We start from the raw sequence: 22,150 nt of genomic DNA, 5'->3' as shown, positions 1-22,150 counted from the left end.
TAATTGGATTGGTTAAAGTCCTGGATGTTTGCTTGCATAGTACTGCTTGAATTGAAGCAACTTTAAGAGACGGATACCGAACACTTTGGGCATATCTTACTGAGAATGTAAATACAGCATAGAAATATACTTAGTTTCTGGTTGAAAATCATATTAATAATGGATCATATTAACATCTTTTAAAGTTATTTCATTAGTAACATAACAAGGAATCAATGTCACATAAAATACCATAAAAGGAGGCATACTTTTTTTTTTTTTTTTTTTTTTTTTTTTTTTGAGTCTACCTGAAATGTTTAGTGCTCTCAGTGACACTATGATAGGATTTATTTATATTGTCTTGCAGTCTGTTGAACCTAATATAATATCCCAAGGAGAAAAGAATTTGGTGAGAATTAATAGTTAATTTTAGTGAAAAACATTTTTCTTTTGTTGAGGAACTAATCATTGTGAATCACAAAATCAGGATTTTTTTTTTATTTCACCAACATGTGGCAGATTTCTGAGGATGTGGTGGCTGGAACACTCTTCTATACATTAGCAGCCCAAGATCCTGATGTGGAGGGTGAGGGAGCTCTGGTGTTTGGAGTGCGGCCACCACTTTCAGCAGTTGACCCTGATGGTCGCCCTGTAGAAGGAGCACAGAGAGATGCACTTGAGGTACGGTTTGCTTAGCTTAACATGGCCCCAATTTTTTTTTCCTTTAGCAGCATATTTTATGTAACTTGTTGTCAGAAGGAAAAGAATATTATGGTTTTAAATAGCACCTCCGTGTGACTAGCATTGCATTCTAGTGTTAATATGTTATTACAGCTCAGCATCCAAGGTGGAGAGATGGTAATTTTAGATTAGGTTAAAGTGAGGGCATATGCCATGAGGTGCTTAGCTGTGGTGCTCATCTCCGTAGCATAGGCCTTTGAGCCAGTATTAGGTTATTCACCCAATAACCTGGGATACAATGCCACTGCATCATCCAGGTCACTACAGCTACCTCCCCTAGGTGGTATCCTAGGTACTCATTTTACCTGCCAACCCACAAGGGTGGATGGACACCTGAGTCAAGTGACCCCAGCTGCCCGCACCAGGATTTGAACCTTGGTGCTAATGGAGTGGCAGCTTTGCAGTCAGCAGTGCTAACCATTCAGCTACTGCTTGAATAAAATACAGCTATAGGTATCAGCAGGAGATCTTGAGTATGGTTTTTATGAAACCAAACAGATTGGGTTGATATTATATTTCCTTGAATTTACAAATTGAAGAATTATATATGCATATAGAAATGTTTATTGGAAAGATAAACAGTTTCACCCTGACTTGAACCCTCTTCAGATCCAGGTCAGACTGATATTGTTGTATCTCCTCGGTAAAGCACATTTTCATATGTGGGTACTGTATAAGTCTTTCCCAAACAGATGGAACATATGCTTAGAGGTTGAAAAGGTTTGTTCATGGTGAAAGGGATAGTTTTTCAGTGCAGTCAGATTTCCTTCATATAAGACATTGTTAGCTAAGAGAGCCAGTGTGCCAAAGTACAACTGGTAACCTCTGTCTAGCTGATTCTCTCTACAGGCAGTAAGGTAGTGCCGTAGCCCACTAAATCACCACGTGTCATTTGGATATACTGTACTGTTACCACCAAGCTTAGGAAATGGTTTCCTGGGATACAAGAAACCATTTAGCATGTCACTCAGTGTAGAGTCTTTTGGAGGGAGGGAGCACTACTTCAAGTGTGTGAATGATGGGCATCCCCACCTTCCATGTAGGACAATAACTTCCTAAAGAATTACCTACCACACGGAATTTTCAAAATTTATGAGTGGAGCGTGCACTGTATGCAGGAGTACATGAAGAAGGTTGTGCTCCCATATGACTTGGCAGTTGATAAGATACTGCATTCTGTATTCCACATGTATTGTGCAGAGTAAAAACATTTTGTAGGGCATATGGTTATAGAGTGGAGCCTTTTTTTTTTTTTTTTTTTTTTTTTTTTTCCCACTCTAGGAGATAATGATGATGACGATGTACAGCACTAGCGGTTTCTTTTCATATTAGAGTAGATTTTATTACTTTTTTTCTTATCTCCTATAGGAAATGTTTGTGGTGGACCCTCAAACAGGCAGTGTGACGGTTGCCAAGGCTGTGGACCGGTCACTTGCCACAGAAGTCACTTTGACTGTTACCGTCACTGATATCTCAGCCACCCCACCACAAGTATGTCCACCAGACTACAAGTTAGGTCAAGTCATTTTATAGTATGTAACATTTCAGGTCAGACTAAGATGAAATAACTTTGAGAAGGTTTCAGGTAGGACCTCTTCATGGTCATGCTTTATAATCTCCCTGTGATAGTAACATGATAGTAACAGGCAGTACACAGGTATCTTAACTTCACAGAATGAAGCATTACATGAAAAAGTACTTGCAAAGAACAAAGCCAAGAAGCTAAAAAGTGTTAGCTACCAATTCCATTTTGCCCCCTTTGGAGCACTGGGGGTCTGAGGCAAAGTTACAGTAGTCTAGAATATTAAAGGGGAGGAGATTGATATACATCCCAGGGAATAATACATTCCATGGGCTTCCATTGTCCTTTCTTGCAGGTGGGTGTAGGCAACCTTGTCATCACCATCGTGGATGTGAATGACTTCCCACCTGTGTTCCCACCTCCCTGGACCCCCGAGCGCCCCTACTTACATGTGAAGGTGGCTGAGGGGCTGGCTCCTGGCTCACTCCTTACCACCATCACCGCATCTGATGTTGATTCAAATATTGGTAAGCTCAGAGGTGGAGTCAGGATTCTGAGGACTTGAATGGTGAATAAATGAGTGCATGGCCCATTTTGTTAGGCATGCTGTTGATTAGTTCTCCCTCTATTGTGTGTTTCTCTTTTCTTTGCATTCTGGACCCTATTTCACCCCATTTTTGAGTGGGAAAAGAGAGTAAGATTCCACTGCTGCTGCTAAGAATGATGAGCCAGTAGGTTTCCAGAAATCCAGAAAACTGACTTCAGAAATATAGACTAAAAGTAGGATACTGTTTTGGAAGGAGATAAAGGACTGCAGGATAGGGTGAATAAAGGTTTGAATGATGTGTGAATGATTTTGCCCCATTTCATTTGTCATGCTGCTGATAATTTACTCACTTTTCTGTTTTCTTTCCTTGTTTTTGAATCCTACCTCACCCCAACTCTGAGATGGAAAGATCATGATGGTGGTGATGAAGAGGAGGATAGTAAAAATTAATACAAAATTCCTAATACTCTCTATCCTTATTATTAGGACATGATACCCTGAACCCACTCACCAGCTTGCTGTAATAACATGATTAATATTACCTTGCAGCTGGTTATGAGCTGGTCGAACCCTCGGATGAATTTGCTCTGGACAATGCTACAGGAGTGGTCACAGTCCGATCCCGGTTAGATTACGAGACTAAGCCAGAGCTGACCTTCGTGGTAATTGCACATGATACTGGCATCCCCACACTTTCTGCCACCACCACAGTTGTTGTACAGGTGTGTAGCATTGGCCATGATCAGGTATAGTGATGTACTGCGAGATGATCTTTCGCACTGTTCTCCTGGCTTTAGTTGTTGGGAGTGATAGGTTAGGGGGAGCTGCCTCCTGTTCCTTAATAATTTGTGTGACTGCTTAATAATTTTATAATAGTAACAGCCTGCTCTTTAGAAAATAAAATTGAAAGCACAAGAAAGGTGTCTGGAAATTACAAGAATAACTAGAGAAATTGGCTTCAGATTCAGGGTGTTTAGATATTAATGTCTTTAGTCCAGTTTTATTCACTCCACAAATAGACTGCTTTTTTCATCTCAGGAAAAATGTTTCAAGCTGTGGAGATTTGATCTAACATTCACTAACCCCTCTACTACTGAGGGCTCTCCAAAGCAGAATAAAATCATCAGGAGGTAACAAGGATAAACTAACGAATGCTTCTCTCAGCTCTGGGGGTATGTGAATTGTAAACTGAGTCTTTTCTTACTGCAGCTGGAGAATGTCAATGATGAAGAACCAGTGTTCAGTGCCCCAGCCTACAGAGCAGAGGTAGCCGAGAATGCGCCAGGAGGCACTGTTGTCACCACCGTCACTGCTACTGATGCTGACAAGGGCAACTTTGGCATTATCACCTACTCACTTGCAGGTTAGTCAGGGTCACAGTACAGTAGCTTCAGACTGTTATGTACAGTACTTTTATAGGACTAAGGTGCTTCAGCTGGATATAGTACTGTATATGCAGATTTACATCCTAGGGGTGGTTGAGGTTTACTGCTTATGTAATACCATTCGGGGAAGAGTGTCTGGCCATTGTAACCTTCAGCATGTGGAAAAAATGCCTAACCATGTGCATTTACTCATGCAGGGGCAGTAAAGCATGGGATGGTAAGTAGTAAGAGAAATATTCAAAATTGCCCTGAGACATTACATTCCTCATATCTCCCTTCAGGTGACCAGCATGAGAACTTCAGCATTGATGGTGAAGGTGTGGTGCGGCTACAGGAGGGTGCTAGTTTGGATCGAGAGACCTTGGCTGGTGTAGACCTGAGAGTGGTGGCGACTGATGATGCACCTGACACACATCAACGCCAGTCATCAGCTCCGGTACTGTAACTGTCCTGGAAAGTCATATTTACAGCAAGTAATCTAGCAAGTTCTTTCATTAGCTACTCAGTTTTCACATAATACACTACAAGAATGTTGCAAATTAATTTTCACAGACATCTGTCCATATCCAAACTTCATTCCTGGTCATCTTTGTTTAGTCTTATTTTGTCACATCTATCTGTCTGTCTGTCTGTCTATCTATCTATCTATCTATCTATCTATCTATCTGTCCATCTATCTGTCTATCTATATATTAGGGACCTAGAAGAAGGTGGATAGATATGGTAAATGAGTGTATGAGAAAGAGAGGTACAGGAGCTAACAAGTGATTGAGCTGGTTGGATGAATTCTGTGCACGGGAGTGGATGACCAGAGTCTGGCATCCCTTTTTGACTTGTCAGTCATTGGATTGACTGTCAGATAGGTGAATGTGAAACTATGTGCAGAATGTTTTTTGATGTGTCAGGTGGAGCCCGGATTCCTGGGGCTTGAATGATGAGTGTAGCACATTCAGTTGGGCAAACTTTGGTTGGTATTGCACTCTGTTAAAATTTTTTTTATGGCGCTCTGGACTCAACCTCACCCCACATTGGGATGGGAATGGTATAGATGGGGCGGTGGGGGGGTTGAGGGGTGGGGTGGGGCTGGAGTGTGTTGGTGTTGTGGTGGGGAGAGGTAGATTGGGGTGGTTTGGGCATGTGGAGGGGATGGGGGATGATAATTGGGTGAGGAAGGTGAGAAGTGTTGATGTTGGGGGTGGGGTTGTGAGGGGTAGACCGAGAAAGACGTGGGACGAGGTCATTAGGTGTGACCTTGGGGTTGGGGGACTGGGCGGGGAGGCTGCAATGGATCGTGCAGCGTGGAGAGCCGCCATTAGGTGACCAAGGCCGACACATGCAAGCTTATTGGAGCCTTTAAAAATGAAACGAAACGAAACGAAACGATCAGATGATGATGATGATAATGGTATATTTTTGGGGGATGTTAGTTATTATTCTTCGAAGAAAATGCTTCTGTGATGTATAATTGGATTACAGTACAGTAGTCAGCAACATGCTTGTTGATTCCTTATGTTATCCATTTACAGCTGCACATCACAATAACAGATGTAAACGACCACAGTCCAGCCTTTAGCCAAGGATGGTACTCAGCACAGGTGGTTGAGAACCTTCCCCTTAACCCCCCAGCTCCCATTGTGCGAGTCTCAGCCTCTGACATGGATGATGGCATCAATGCACTACTTCGCTACACCATCACAGATGGCAATGATGAAGGTTAGTGATACACAGTAAGTCCTCATTATAAGTTGCTTTTCTGATGTTGTTTGCTGTGAAGTCTTTTAATGAATAACAGAAGCCTTGCGTGATAAAATTCTGTTGCCACCTGTCAACCTGATTTTCCTGTTTCCCCGATTTCAAAGTACAGTAAAAGCTTGATATAACAGAATAATTCAGCCAACCCCTATTCTGTTTTATCAAATATCCCGCTTTTTCAAGCTTCCATTCCAAAACCATAGATGGAACGGAATTTTCCGGAAATTTGCGATTTTTCTGATATTTCTTCCCTAACTCGTAACCTGAAACCTATTCACAGTTGCCACTAAATAGCTTCTTTTGCTACATACAGGCATGCTGCCTATGCTAGTCATAATGATACACACAGAGCAGTCAGAACCCACAATAATAATAATAATACAGTAATAATAATAAATAAAACTTTAAAAAATCACCTCCAAATGGGGGGGATGACTTGTGCATTGCGATTTTTCCACAGCCACGGACAAACCGGCTAGTTTCCGTTATGGAAACCTGACGCTTCGCAACAGAACGGAAAACTTCTGGTATGTTGTGAGTACCTTACGGAAAAAAAATGTTCCATTTTCTCAAGCTTCCGTTTTATCCCGCATTTGTTATATCAAGCTTTTACTGTACCACCTTTTCACAAAAAGTTATTGTATAATAGAATATATTTTTAACTAATAATGAGGAGTGCCTGCAGTCACATAACTAAAGCTTTCTGATTAGATCATAGAACTTTTGTCAAAAGCAGACAACTACTGTATTAAAAATTTTATTAACCCCTCCAGCCCATTGATGTATTGTATACAGAGTTTTGTTCTTGTTAATTCCTGACCTTTTTTATTCAGCTTATGGAGACTTCAGAATAGAGGAGAAAGGTATAGCCTTCACTGACTACTTAACTTCTAAGAGATTCCCCTGAAGTTGAGTAAATCAGTCCGGTGGTTTTTATGTAGAGTAATATGAGGTTATGGAATTAATTTGGAAGCAGTTTTTGCAACTTTCAATAAGAGCAATTGACATGTGGTGATTGTTAGTATCGGAGCGAAATATTTAAGTATTGTACAGCAGTGAGATGGAGGGATGAAGTGGAGAGTTATACGAGAGAGGGGGGGGTTGTGAGCCGGGAGCATGGCAGTGAAATGGCAGGGGACAGGGCGACATGGAGGCGATTTGTTTGTGGCCACCCCTTACGGGATTAGGGCATCTGGCAATGGATAGATAGACAGTTCAGCAATGTTGTTAGGAAGTCACCTTAGAGAAATTAGTAGAAATGGCCAGGTACAATTTGTTTGGGTGATAATTCATGAATATTGGAGAGGAGACTAATTTAAAAAGCCTCATTGCTGCCCCTGACAGTACATCTCCCTTGCAGCCTCGTTTCGTCTGGACCCTGAGACTGGGATCCTTTACCCTGCTCGACCCTTGCGCTCAGATCCACCCAACTACAACCTCACCATTGAAGCCAGAGATGTCAATGGCACTGGTAAGGCTACTTTCAAGATAGTTCAACCCAAACATAGTTTTATCAACCTTTCTAGGTAGGCAGTAGAGATAGACTAATTTGAAGTGTAGGCCTCCAACAGTATTACAGTTTTGAATTTTAACGCTCTGTTAAGCTGTGAATACATTTTGGGTGTGGAACTTATCTCCTTGGAACACTGAGAGGGCAACTCAGTTCACCTCTACAATGTGTAGCACCTGTCTAGCAACAAAATCTCATCCCTTTTCTGTCCAGCTTTCTAAATGCAGGAGTTAACCATTACTCCCAGTCCTTCATTTATGCAACAGGTCAGCTGTGGAACTGTCTCCCTCTGTCTGTATTTCCTATTTCCTATGATCTCCAGTCTTTCAAACGGAGTGTGTCCAGGCATCTCAAAATGAATGGATCTTGAAATTGGCTCTCATTTGTATTGTTTTTGTTTTTTTCTTGGAAGGAATGATTTGTGGGCCCTTGGCCTTTGGTTCCTTTTTTCTTTCATTAAAAAAAAAAAAAAAAAAAAAAGCCTGGTTAGTTGAACTTCAGATTTTCTAGCAACAATTTATTTAGTTTCCCAAACACTGGAAAGGTTATATTTGTGCACATAATCTTTGATATGCCCATGAAGCGTATGCCCTTCACCTCCACCTCATATAGTGTTGCAGCTGAAAATCTATTTTCCAGCCCAAAACTTACACAGCTGTGTTATGGAAGGGTTGCTTGTTTGTAAAACAATACTGTAAACAGTAACAGCCAGGCAGTTTAATATTCCTGTGGGGGACTTAGTGTAAGCTCCATATGGTATACAAAGTATGGTATTATTTCAGGTTGTGGCCATAAGTAATGTTTAAAAAGAAAAAAAATCAGAATTAAGGAAGAATGTTTTGTGACTTTCAGTCAAGAATGCTTCATTTAATACTGATAAAAGTAGGGATGAGTCTACATCTTTAGCTCCTTGCTTTATCCATTATTACATCTACATTAAACTAGATTACAGAGTCAAATGGCCACCCCTTACGGGATTATGGTGTCTGGCATTAGATAGATAGATAGGTGATAGTGAAAATATTTAGAGTAGATGATTTCTTTATCATAAGGTGATAGTATAGCATTATTGTTTCATAAGTTATTTGCGGAATGACTAAGTACGCCTGTCAAAAGATGTGGTAATACGTCATTTCCAGGCTCACAGAGTAACACTGATAACAGAAAATATATTTTTTGTTGTGACCGACTCCTCTTACTGGTCCTATTTTCTGCTCCAGGGGAGTTCAGTGATGAGACAACAGTGGAGATAACAGTGTTGCCACAGAACCAACACAAGCCAAAATTCATCTCTCCTTCTATGCCTAATGCCACCTTTTTTGTCAAGGAGGTAGGTACCCATGTTGCTATAAATTTTTTTGACCATTTAATGGTGTAGCTAATGTACTTTTCATTTAGAACCCCTGGATTGACCCGTTAGAATGGAAGGTCCTCTCAAAGACACTTTATTTTGGCATTAATGATTTTATTCAGTTGAGAGAACCCCTTTATGCCAAAAATTGTTGTAATTTGTTGAGAGTTACAGGTTATGCGTATGAAAGAATAGTGACTGATAAGGTAAAGCAGTTACCAGAATGTCTGGTGAGTGTTAAGCAAGATGGCTTCAGAGTAGTCTCAGATATTTGGAGAAAGACATGGTGAAGTAAGTATGTGAGAGAGACAACAAAGTATTTATAACATTTTTGGAGCTTGGAAAACCATAAACAGATGAACAAGGAGAGATTATGGAAGGCGTTTCATAGGTTTGGTGTGTAGGTTAGGGGACAGATGAACAGGTTACTAAAGGCAGTAACTTACACCTACAGTTCAGAAAGCTGATCCCAAACTGAATAAAATAATCTAGTTTTAGTAACAGCAAAATATATTACAGAGTACAGTATGTCATTGGTTTCAAAGAGTTAAAGCACCTCATAGCTGGCAGTAAGTAAATGACTTCAAGAACTGTATGATGTCTTCATGCCCCAAATGGTTTTGGAGAGGGACACCTTTATGTGGTGGCACTGATATGAATGGTTGGTGAAGTTGCCCAGTTGTACAGATATCCTTCTGTCTCCTCTTTATCCCGTGAAGGTGGACGGTTGACTGTGGCAGAAGGACAGGTTTGGCCTGCAGTCTTTTGAGTTCATGTTCAGATGAGTGGGGGGTTGCATCTACTGCTACTAACCCCAAATACCCTATCCACATTCAGAATTGGAGTGGTGGTGTGCAGGAGGTGGTTGTGGTGGAGGCAGAGGACAGAGATTCAGGAGCCAATGGAGAGATACGTTACCATCTGCGCATCGGAGAAGAAAATCTGCAAGACACACCCCAGTTTCACCTCAATCCCACCACAGGACTGCTCTCAACCAAACAAGTCCTGGACCGTGAGGAGCAGAGCAAGTACGAGGTGAGGCCATCTAGTTATACCAGTATAGTGATTCAGAGATAATTCACTGTCTCCATTATCTCCATCTTGATATGGCTTAGAGATAATTGAAATGCAGAGTGAGGTATGAAAAACATGAATGTGTGATTGGCATTTCTGGGAGGTGGTGGCTGAATTGGTAGAGAGGCAGCCTACAATCCTAGTGGACCCAGGATCAAATCCCGGCTGCGGTAGGGAGTAGTTTAATGATCTGAATTTCATAAAAAGCAGACTTTACTGATCTACCAGAAGACCTGCCGTCATGTCGTAAAAATACCCCCACTGATACCAGGACACCAGTCCTGTATGAAACAGTCCTAGCATGTATTCAATATGGACGGTGGGTGTTAGCCCTGAATTGGTGGCGTGGAGGTGAGTAGGAGGATTACTGGGCCTTGGGACAGGCCCTGAAGCCTTTGCCTAGAGTTGGACACGTATTTAACCCCTTACCTGAAGGGAAGGCTGGATTGCGTCGTGCCCCTTCCCGCGGGGATAGCAGGAAATCTAGACAATAAACAATAAATTAGCTACTTCCAGGTTAATGGAAGTATCACTTACCCTTTTCCCTTTTTTTTTTTTTTTTTTTTTTTTAATCTTTTTTAGTATGAGAATAGGTCATAAGGGACATTTCAGTGGGTAGTGAACAGGGAAAATTAGCAACCAAGTGCACGTGGGGTGTTGCCAGGTGATGAATTAGCTACTTCATGGCCAGTGGCAGTATCAATTAGCCTTTTCCCTTTTTTTTTAAATATATTTTTTAGTAGGAGAATAGGGCATAGGGCACATTTCAATGGAAAAAGCAAATGGAAGAAAACGGCCGGGAGTTGCGTTGCGCGGCCAGGCTGTAGCTAGGTGGGGGTAAGGGAGGGGAGGTGGGGAGGCAAGGCAAACACAGAAAAATGGCTAAATTGGTAACACTGGATGTGAGTACTAGTGGTATTAGCAGCACTGCCTATAGCTACACACTGGCAGTACTGATAGATGATACAAGACCGCACTTGAAAGCCTGGATACTTTAAAAACTCCCTGGATCACAGAAGTGAAGCCCCACAGTATGGTACTTATGTAATGAGCATCACGGTAGTGACGGCCCTCAGGTAAGGGGTAAATTAAAAATAAAAATAAAAACTGGAGTTACATACTCTCCCCATGTGGATAAGTAAGTGTTGTACATTGAAGAAAATAATCATTGATACCTTATTCCTTTTGTAGAGGTTACTATTCCCTAAACTGGTGTTCTGTGGCAATATATAGAACTCAGCCATGATGAACAGTATTTCCATATTGCATTTTGTAGACTACTTCATGTATAACTGTAATCCTTGTGCCAGAAGCAGAGTGTTACTACCCCTTTTGGTTCAGTTGGCACATTTAGGTATTTTCTTCAGGCTAATACCAGAAGATTTTGTTCAGCTGAGAGAAATTCAAGCTGTTTGAGGCTTTAAAAACTGTCTTAAGTAACCAGACATTTTTATTATTTTTTCCAACCAACCATCCATCATCCAATCCTATGTTGCCCCATGAAGAGCTTAGGAATTTTAATTTGACAAAACCTGTAGCAGTGAGAAGCTTATGAATGCATTTTTCTCCTCGCAGTTGGTGTTGGTGGCAAAGGACCAGGGTTCTCCAGTTTCATATGAGACATTGCGCTTCCTGACGGTGATGGTTGAGGATGCCAATGATAACCCTCCAGCCTTCCCCCCCAGAGGCAAGATGGCACACACATACCGATTCACAGTGGTTGAGAACTCCCCTAAGCACACACTTGTAGGTATGTGGCCAAAAAGATTTTTTTTTAATTTAATTTTATTTATTTAATAAGGTATGCTATAATAGTAGAATATGGTTGATCATGTGTACATTATATATATAAACCATATTCATATAGGTGTCTCCTAGAGATAGATACATTTTACAGTAAGTACTCGTATATGTTGTCTCTTTTTCGCCTGTGAAATTCACAGTGATTTAACCCGTGGATTGCGAGCCACAGCGTAGGCTGAGTAGCGTCGCATTGCGAGCTACAGCTCAGGCTGTGCTGGCCGTGCATCACCGTAAACAACTCAATCCCCACACAAACTTACGCATTGTGCTACGCAAAGATGGAGAGAGAGAGATTTGCTTCTTTTCACCAGATGATGCCCTGAATGTTTATCTTCAAGTTTATAATAAACAAAAACATATATATATATATATTTTTAATTTTTTCACTACTCCCCTATGCAAACTTACTCAATGTCCTATGCAAAGACGGACAGAGAGAGAGAAATTTTTTTTCACCAGATGATGTCCTGGATGTTTATCTTCAAGTTTCTAATAAACAAAAACTAAGATTTTTTTTTTCTTCTTCATTTTTTTGCACACCATGGGATGGGTTAAAAAAAGGTAATGGAGCAATCCACGGGTTAAAGTTCCATTACTCACTGTAAAGCTGATTTATCTGTTCCCCCGTATTTACCAGCTACATGAAAAAAGTTATGATATTTTGTGACATAAGTGTGTCTTTTAATGAGAATTTCCTGTACTCCATCACATTGAGTTTTTAATCGTAATGAGTGCCATTTTTCACAAAGCAGTACATATACTGTATTGTAGTGACTTATTTGCAGTTGACATTAAAAATCACAACTGTAGATCAGAACATCTTATTTACTGTGCAGTATTTACTGTAGTTGGTGGCATTATATATATCTTTTTATGCTAAATAGAATGAAAAGCTGGATCCATAAATAGGAAAATAATTGCCTCACCTGTTTTTGTGCATTTCCTTTTTAATTTCTGGATCCAGCCTTCCTCATTGAACTTGCAGGAAACTGGATTAGGTTAGTGATGAAGATGTTTTTACCATTGGCATACAGGAATCATCCTTCTAACATCACTGTATACTTGTCAGGTCAGGTACAGGCACGTGACCCTGATGCAGGACTGAATGCCAAGATCTTCTACTACTTGGTGTCCGGCAACTCTCACCAGAGCTTCTATTTAGACAAGCTCCATGGGAAGCTCTACACAAATGCAGTGCTGGATCGAGAGTACCGCGACTCCTATACCGTGGTAGTCAAAGCCACAAATGACCCCAACTACATAATTGACCCAGATCAGGAGGTAGTGTTTGATCAGGATGACCCAACACTGGCTATACTGACCATCAATATTGAGGATGAAAACGACACCCCACCCACATTTGTTCAAGAGACGTATTATGCAGGTTGGTCTCATGTTATGCAGTTTAGCATCTGTATATATGGTATACAGTATATTTACAACCAGATACCTTAATCCTGTAATGAGTAACCACAGATTGCCTTCATGTTGCCCTGTCCCCTGCCATTTTGCTGCCCTCCTTCCAACTTCCATCCCACCTTTCATATATCTCGCCACTCCATTCCTCCACCTCATCTTTGGTCTCGGTCTCGTCTGTTCGATTCTTCACCTCAGTTACATACTCTCCTCATTAGTCTCAACAACATTATTATTATTTGCCCTAGGGCGGGAAAGGAAGTCCGGGATGATGATGATTTTTTATTATTATTATTATCATTATTATTATTATTATTATTATTATTATTATTATTATTTGTAATATTAGGATTAAAAGCCTCCACTGCCTTGCTGTATGTCATTGATTGTCTCTTTTTTATTGACTTGCCAGATTCGACAGAGAATGAAAGACTGTTCAGCCGTATAGTTTATTTTTTTATGTAACCATGTACCTGATTGCTGTTACTTCATTTACTGGGAGTATTATCATACAAGGTATTATCTGTTCAAGAGATATTAATATGTTGACAACTAAATCATATGTGCTGTATTTCTTTTATTTGGAAAAAAAAAAAAAAAATGCAATTCCTGTTCACGGGATAGAGTTTGACATTAATTGGTGGTCTTAAACTTCCAGGGAACCTTTCATAATATATGTTCATGTTATCTTTGTATGCTGCTTATTCCATTAGGGCAGTTGTTCTATTCCATGCTGGAGCTTTTCCTGAACAGCACTAGTAGATTATGCAGTTTTCAAAGCCATGGTGTGCCTCAGCCCCATATTGCCTCCTTCAAATTATAATTTGGGTTTACTGTACTAACATTTCCACTTCTCTTAATTTTTTTTTTTTTTTTTTTTTTTTTTTTTTTTACTGGTACATTTCACAACATACTGTTGTGCCCTCATCTTTAACTCCTCTGGACTGGTTCTTTTTGCAGGTGTGTCATTTGAAGCAGGTGTGGGGAGATTTGTGAGGATGGTACGTGCAGTGGATGGAGATGAAGGACGTAATGGTTCCCTCTCATACTCAATCAGAGCATCGAATCTTTTTAGGCCTGGTGAGTGAACAGAAAGTCCTTTGTATACATTTTCTTTTTATGGTAATTTTGCTGTTCATTCCTTGGTAAATTACAGAAATATTGCCACTAAATTTGTTGATACTGGGTACCTGTTAAGCTAATTGGCTAATTGATGGTGATGATGTCAATTAATGGTTTTATACAGCTCCAGTCGGATTGAGCCAGTGCACGTTTATATCCAAGGGGTGGTTGGGGTTTATTGCTCACATAATGCTACTCAGGGATGAGTGAAGCTAGTCACTCTCATCTTAAATGTCAGGACCAACTTGCCTAGCCCTGGTCTTCTATACTCCTCATGGGATGACAGGATTGGATGATAGATGGATGGATGGATCTTTTGATTTTACTTTTCAGTAACTCTTCATCCATGAGCCAGAAGCATGTGCATCTTTGATGATGTTTTGCCTAAAGTATCATTTTACCTGCAGATTCTGACTGTTGAGTAAAGAGTGACAGTTTTTATTTATTTATTTATTTTTTCCCAACAACAGGAGGTACTAAGGCCATTGGGTCAATTGTGCCATCACCCTTCAATGTGAGCCAAGATGGTAAGCTGAGTACAGCTGCTCTCATGTCCCAGTACCGCCGCCACCGCTTCTTGCTGCAGCTCCAGGCCAAGGAGAATGCACCTCCACATCGCACTGCCATATGTAACGTTAATGTACGCCATGCTAGCCTAACTTTATTTCAGATAGCGTAATTTCATGAGCAAATAATATCCTTATTTTCACATTTCATTCAGTTGGCTGTTGTGATCCCTTTTTACCATTTACAGTATTTAGCTTGTTTAATAAGAGTCCATGATATAGCACATTATTTCTATGCACTTTTAGTTTTACATTTATATGCTAAGTATTCCATCTTAACATTGACGTTCTTCTGTTCCTCAAACACACACACACTCTCTCTGTCTCTGTGTGTGTGTGTGTGTGTGTCTCTCTCTCTCTCTTCAAGACACCATGTATATATGCGATGGTGAGTTCTTGTCCAGCCGTAGATTTTGTCATTGGCATTCATGTGAGCCTGCTGTAGAGGATCATATTGCTTATTAAGACCACCAGTTGAGAAGGACAGTGAACAGGTTGGAGGGTGTTGTTTTCCTGAATTATCATCACATGTTTGGTAACTATAATGCTTCAAGAGTCTCTGTATTTATGCAGCCATGCCATCTTTGCACAGGTTTGGGTATGGGAACGAGAGGATTTAGTGCGTGTAGTGGTGGCAGAGCCCCCAGAAGCAGTAGTGCGGCATCAGGAAGACATTGCAGCAACTCTCTCCAAGGTTTGTCACTACCTATGTTCTTCTGTCACTCCCACCCCATTTAATTACCTTTTACACACATTGGAATATTTTCTTTGGATATTATTCTGTTCTCTCTGTCTCAAGGGATAGGGAGTGTATGCTAATGAAAATTCATAAATTTAAGAAACATGTTAAAATAGAGTATGAGACACTACAAGTCTGTCTTAACCCATCAGAATTACAGTTAAATACAAACACACATCCAGTGCACTCAGACTCACACATACACACAGATATGCAAGTACATAACTTTTTCCTTGTTTGTGTAGGTGGCAAAGGGGACGGCTGTTGTGGATGAAATCCGGTACCATGTTAACCCGGACAACACTGTCAACCGAGAGAGGTGTGTTGTCATAGGACTTGTGTTCATGTCAGGGGCTTCTGATTATCAAGTGTATTGTTCGTATTGCTTTTACTCACGTTTTTATGAATTCCATTCTCTAAAAGTATGGTATTACAGTGTATGGCACAGTACTGTATTGCTTCAGTTTGTTATGCATTAGTTTGTGTTATTACCAATGGTATCATAGCACTGTGCCTAAGATTTAGCTGTATGGCAGAAAACACCCTAAGCATTATTTTTTAAATTTTGAAAACAACATTATATTGATACACATAATATTGGTGAGTACCATGCTTGACTAGAGATGCTGTACTATAGTTATATACTAGCATTCAGTATACAGTACAGTATAGTACTTTCATGATCTGATCCATGTAGCACACTTGTTCTTACCTGACAGTGGTCCTCATCTGCTTTCAGCTTAGTTGATGACCAGGTAGAATCAAATTGGAGAGTTGATTTGACTAGTAACCAAGGAGACTCATTCCTTCCTGATAACTAAGGCTTACTGAATTTCATTTAACTGTGACTTTAATACTGTATTCAAGTTACAGGAGTTGCTTAGTTCTGTTAAGTACAAGCAGAGCAACTAGTCATAATGTAATGGTCCTTCCCCCTCCCCTCCAGAACGGACATGCTAGTGCACGTTGTGGATGGGACAGATGAAGTGGTTGGCGTAGGAGCAGTGTTGGAACGCCTTGACAGCGGCTACACCACACTGACCAACACCTCGCACACAGCTCGCATCAAGGCCGTTTTTGTGAGTAGTGTGTTGTGGTTATGGATGTGAAGTATGAGGAAGAAAGAAGTCTAATGAATGCAGAGGATAATAAAGAAAATTGGCTAGTGAAATGTGAGACTGGAAGATGAAGTGTATGGGAGGAGGAAGAATATAATGTATGTAAGCATGTGATGTGATAATGGAAACATTATCAGCAAATAGCTGCAAGATTAAAGAAAGGTGAAATGAAGGGATTAGGTGGTATCATCTTCACTGCAGTACTGTAGATAGCTAGTTACTGAACCATATCCTGTCATACTTTATAGTACTGTATGATGTTTAACCCGTTAACTGTTCTATACAGCCTGGGCTGTTCCGAGTGTGACTGCTCAATACAGCCCTGGCTGCAGAGGTGAATTTCAAATTTAGTGCCATGGTGACCAAGGCCAACCCATGCAAGCATATTTGAGCCATCAAAACCAAAACCGAAACCAAAAAAGAAAACGAAACCGTACATTCCAATAGGGAATCAGACACTTCGATTTTCAACCATGGCTTCACCAAGGTAAATATTGAGCTAATATTTTGTTACTCTATACTTTGGCATGTATTCTTTCAATTCCTAAGACAAAATTTGGCGTTTGGGAAATTTCAATTTTACCCGTATGTCTGCACACCACGGACACCTCCAAAAAACTGTCATGAGCAGATAACGGGTTAATATCCTGATAATTAACCAGTCAATAAAATTCCTAGTAGAATGATAGGGTACTCTGTGAAGTATAGCTTACTACTTATCAGCAGTTATTAGTAGAGTATTTTCTTTCATTACAGATAAGTATCCAGTTCTTCTAAGGTATCAATAGCTACACAAATCTGTTCATTGCAATAATGATAATAAAAAAAAAAAAAATTTCTTTCATATGCAGCCTGCATCTGTGGAGGAGGTGGAAGAGGAGGTGGATGCGAGACTGGCAGGCCTCATTGCACTCCTCATTGTACTCTTCATCGGTCTCATTACATTCATCGTTGTTTGCTGCTGCCTCAGATACTGGTGAGGAGAAAGAAGAGATGTAGCAAAAATGCAAAGAGAGAAATATACACTGGGAAGGGAGGATGAGTACGGAGCAAAACAGAGGGTTGGAAGAGTTTTGTAGAGGGTAGCGGGAGAGGAGGAAGTTGGGATGAGTAGTCATGAGGAGAAGAAGGACAAGACAAGGGAGAGAGAGCTAAATGAGTGGCAGGGAAAGGAAGCTATGAAGAATAATTAAAGAAAAGAAGTACTTTAATAGAGGGGGGAGTGTAGGTAGAGATAAGGTGAGGGATAGGAAGAGGGAAAACAGGGATGAGGAGCATGAAATTAGGAAGTGGAAAAGTATGTAGGTAGTTGTGAGCAATGATGATATAAAACAGCTACTTCATTGTTTGGCGGGGAGCGCGGTAGCTCGGTGGTAGGGTGTCGGGCTCGTAATTGTGAGGTTGCGAGTTCGCGCCCCGCTTGGTGGCTGCTGTGTTGGGAGGGGTAGCGCACTCCTGTAACCCTAGCAGGGTTATGAGGTGTAGCTTGGGGATTAATCCCTATTCATTGTTTGGCTTTTTTTTTTTTTTTTTTCCAGTATGTAAATGGAAAATGGTAATACACCATGATTGTCTCTAATATATGATTATCACAATTGATCAATTTTATTTTAATGTACATTTTTCTGTGTCTCTGGTCTTTCAGTGAATAATTTCATCAAGGATATGGTGCTATTCAAAGTTATCTTCTAGTATTGTTATGTATCCTTTGACTGTCAGTTACTGTACAGTACAATATATGTGCTGGAATGATGGCCACCAACGTTGATCATTGTAAAGATATGTTACCGTTGTAGGGTGATGACTCCAGCTGGAAGGTCAACAGAGCATCTCATCAAACGTAACATTGATGAAGACCTTGGCCTCAACACTACAGAAAATCCACTCTGGGTGGATCAGTAAGTTCTACCTAACTGATTACTCTGTATCATAGAGTGCAGGTATTTGTTACTGGAGTCATTATATCACATCAGACAGCCAGTGTCGTGTAAGATATAATGCATTTTTTTTTTTCTTGTTTTCAGTTTTCTTTTACAGTAGACATTTATTTATTTATCTTTTCATTTTTTGCAAATAACTGAAAGTACCAGCTGATTATATAAATAGTGTATGAATGAGTACTTCCATTCTGTTTGGTTTTATACTTGTGTCAGTGAGTTATTAATCTAGTTTTGAATGTTAAGCAAAAGTAGTGGCGGTCATGATGGTATAAGTAGTACACTACTTTTCATGTAAGTTGCTTTAACAAGAGCTCCATTAAGTATGTTTCTAGCAGGGAAAGCTATAGTGCCACCTTTTTCCAAAGGTAGTATGCACAGCACTGTTCATGCCATTATCTAAGTGAAACATTGCCTTAGCTCTTTACAGATATTACTTTTCACTCTCTTTTCATCTCATTTCCCCTTTTTTATAACAGTGTAGATATCACAGTAATAAAATGTAAAAGAAACCGGCAGTGATGCTGGTTCTGTACATTCTAAGGCTTGAATTCTCATTGGATAAGGAGGCCCCAGAGCATGTCATGCTTACCACTCTGTCTCGGTATCTGACATATTAATATAGTCTTGTATATTTCGTATCCATTCCATGTATAAAAGCCATAAGCAACATACCAGGGAAAATTAAGCAGCAATATGCAAAAAATATTGCTAATCAAGAGGTATTAGGGAGCATTTTTAACTGATGAGAATAAGTGTTGAAGATGTCATGGTTTTCCCATGTAGGAAATTGAAGATGTATGAGGAGCAGGAGTTGACGATGCAGGTGATGAGTGAGTTTGATGCATCCCAAGTGGGTGTCCCTCCAGGCATGACATCACCCCAAGCACCAGGGGTTACAGTTGATGCTGAATGGAGCCCTGAGAGATCGCGCAGGAGACCCAGCATAGATCTGTCACAGGTCAGCAAGATTACTGTTTGTTAAATTTTCCTTCAGTGTGTCTTTCTATCTCAGTCTGTCCATGTACAGTATGTTCACATGATGAAAAAGTCTCTTGCAGAAGTGATATAGTATCAAAAAAAGATCAGTGCAACTCATAATATTTAAGAATGGTATAATGAGTGTACATATACTGTAATAAAAAAGGTATGGGCATACCCCGATTGAATGATGCAGTTGGTTAAGTAAAAACCCATCGCTAGGCAGGGTATTGTATCTCAGGATTGATTTAACATGTAAAGTATAGGGATGCATTTTTGAGCCTTGGTCCCCCCCCCCAAGTCCTAAACCCACCCAAATGAGTCCAAAAATAAGTTTCTAGCTAACCTAAACCCCCAGATAGCTTTAAAACAAGATAAACTAAGCCTAAAAGCAGTTTATAACTCACCTAAACACAAAAAATAAAACCTAAAAATCATCAAAAATGTCTGGAAAAAATCAAACTTAGTAAACTGTAGGCTACCCCAAAATGACAATGTTCACCCCACCTTTGACTAAAACATATTAAGTCAAAATAATTCAGGAAAAAATCAAACTTAGTAAACTATAGGCTGCCCCAAAATGACAATGTTCACCCCACCTATGACTAAAACATATTAAGTCTAAAAACAGTTTATAAATCAAGCTAAACAAAATTTAAATATAAAATATCATCACCATTGGTTTAAAAAAACAAAATAAAACCTATCTGGGGTTTGGACATCGTTCATTAGGGTAGGGTGGTATTTCTACCCTCATCCCTATGCTGGGGTATCGTATCTCGGGGTCTGCCTTAAAAGATAGAAAATGTCACTAGCAAGCAGATGCAGACTGTGTCACAAGACTCTTGCTCATGAACATTATGTTAGGAGTTCTAGTTTGTATGCTTCACTTGATATTGGAATACAATGCATACTGACTCTGACTGCCACTATGTACCTCTCCAGGCTGATGGTCAGAGCAATACGTATGCAACCATCCAGAAATCACATGGTGGTACATTGCGGTCCTTGCAACTGCGGTCCCTCCAGCAAGGTGCAGGAGAAGGGGGGACTCTGAACTTAGGGGAAGAACCTGGTGAGAGCAATGACTATGCCACCCTTGACCACCATCATCCCCGCCGGCCAGCCTCAGCACAGGGACCAAAAGTTCCTGGAATAGAAACTCCCAGGTCACCACTCACGCAGGTAGGTTCAATACTGACAAAGCAAATAGTAGTGTAGTAGAGGTATGGAACAAGTTTTAAGTTTGTAGCATCATATTTTGATTAGCAGTTTAAATTTTGTAGCATCACATTTTGAGTAACAGTTTTACGTTTGTAACATTACATTTTTATAAGCAGTTTTAAGTTTGTAGTATCATACTTTAATTAACAGTTTTAAGTTTTTAGCATCATACCAGTATTTTGATTAGCAGTTTAAAGTTTGTAACATTACATTTTAAGAGAGTTTTAAGTTTGTACCATCACATTTTTCATAACAGCTTTAAGTTTGTAAGATCATATCTTGATTAACAGTTTTAAGTTTGTAGCACCGTATTTTCATTAACAGTTGTGAGTTTGTAGCATCACATTTTATTAACAGTTTGAAGTTTGTAGCATCACATTTTATTAACAGTTCCTAAGTTCGTAGAATTATAGTTTGATGAACAGATTTTCAATAACTTTTCAGAAACTGGTCATCCACCTGTTTTGCAGCTTCACTGTAATACTAAAGAATATTTGTATGATAAATAATAAGTGCAAAAATCTTATCTGCATTTTAACCCTGTCACTCTGAAGACATATTTTATACTTTACAATATTCTTGATGCTGCCAGATGACTTTAGTTGGGTTAGGAGAGACCTTTCAAACTGGAGAGGTTAGCTGTAGCCTTCATTAATTGCTTCAGTGCGAGAGGTCCTTCTTAAAAAATAAAATCGTCAGAAGGTGCCAAGACTGAAAATTTTGAAAGACTATGTCAGATTATAAAGGGTTAAGACCAGTTTCAGATTTAAAATAAATAGCACTGTAGTTTTGAATTAGGTATCTTGTACTTTCTGGAACTTTGAAGTTTTCTTTCCTCCACCCCAAGTCCCAACTCCTCCTTTCATCCTCCACCAACACTTTCTCATCCACTGCATCTCCATATTCCATCTCCCTCCCTCTTGCGTGGTTGTCTTCTATCATGGTGGCAGCCGGGTGACTATCAGGAGCTTCGGACATCCTTCACTGGCTCCACCTTCCAGCCTCACACTGGGGATCTGGCCACCCGCCCCCTGCCCTCCCAACCACCTCCACCATCTCCCGCCCTCAACTCGACCTCACGAAACCTAGCCTACACACCCCAAGGGGAGCCCGTCCTTGTAGCTGAACTCATATAGGGCCCCACTGGTGGATTCACTGTGGGGAGCTGAGCCAACATATACAGACAGTCCTCATTATAAGTAAGGGATATGCTTCAAAATATCACAGTGGTTTCCATATGACTGGTACTGTAGACTGGGGGGATTGTCAAATTGGCTTTATATGTAAGAATGAAGTTTTAATAGGCAGATTTTGTGTAATCTGTTGTGGTCCTATAATGGCCAAAAGGAACAAAAGAAAACAGCAGCTTATAATGAGGACTTG

At 40.2% G+C, this 22,150-nt stretch overlaps 1 protein-coding gene across 1 annotated transcript in view; it reads left to right on the top strand.

Moving 5' to 3' along the window:
• Positions 1-21,903, top strand: part of Cad87A (cadherin 87A) — a 78,903-nt gene extending 57,000 nt beyond the window's left edge. Inside the window, exons 18-39 of the mRNA XM_080277048.1 lie at positions 499-660; positions 2,089-2,211; positions 2,598-2,769; positions 3,339-3,511; positions 3,999-4,152; positions 4,456-4,610; positions 5,701-5,887; positions 7,287-7,397; positions 8,657-8,766; positions 9,625-9,822; positions 11,437-11,611; positions 12,734-13,048; positions 14,041-14,160; positions 14,673-14,842; positions 15,361-15,462; positions 15,753-15,826; positions 16,454-16,586; positions 17,477-17,601; positions 18,422-18,523; positions 19,349-19,523; positions 20,489-20,728; positions 21,718-21,903. Of these exons, the coding sequence (XP_080133174.1) occupies positions 499-660; positions 2,089-2,211; positions 2,598-2,769; positions 3,339-3,511; positions 3,999-4,152; positions 4,456-4,610; positions 5,701-5,887; positions 7,287-7,397; positions 8,657-8,766; positions 9,625-9,822; positions 11,437-11,611; positions 12,734-13,048; positions 14,041-14,160; positions 14,673-14,842; positions 15,361-15,462; positions 15,753-15,826; positions 16,454-16,586; positions 17,477-17,601; positions 18,422-18,523; positions 19,349-19,523; positions 20,489-20,728; positions 21,718-21,903 (3,462 nt within the window). The remainder of the gene's footprint in view (positions 1-498; positions 661-2,088; positions 2,212-2,597; positions 2,770-3,338; positions 3,512-3,998; positions 4,153-4,455; positions 4,611-5,700; positions 5,888-7,286; positions 7,398-8,656; positions 8,767-9,624; positions 9,823-11,436; positions 11,612-12,733; positions 13,049-14,040; positions 14,161-14,672; positions 14,843-15,360; positions 15,463-15,752; positions 15,827-16,453; positions 16,587-17,476; positions 17,602-18,421; positions 18,524-19,348; positions 19,524-20,488; positions 20,729-21,717) is intronic.
• Positions 21,904-22,150: the final 247 nt, after the last annotated feature.

Source organism: Coenobita brevimanus, chromosome 68 (assembly GCF_032717465.1).
Source record: "Coenobita brevimanus isolate Jiangsu-jjx chromosome 68, ASM3271746v2, whole genome shotgun sequence".
Classification (NCBI taxonomy): domain Eukaryota; kingdom Metazoa; phylum Arthropoda; class Malacostraca; order Decapoda; family Coenobitidae; genus Coenobita; species Coenobita brevimanus.
The sequence above is the reverse complement of the archived record's forward strand: the minus strand, read 5'-3'. Positions and strand labels throughout refer to the sequence as shown.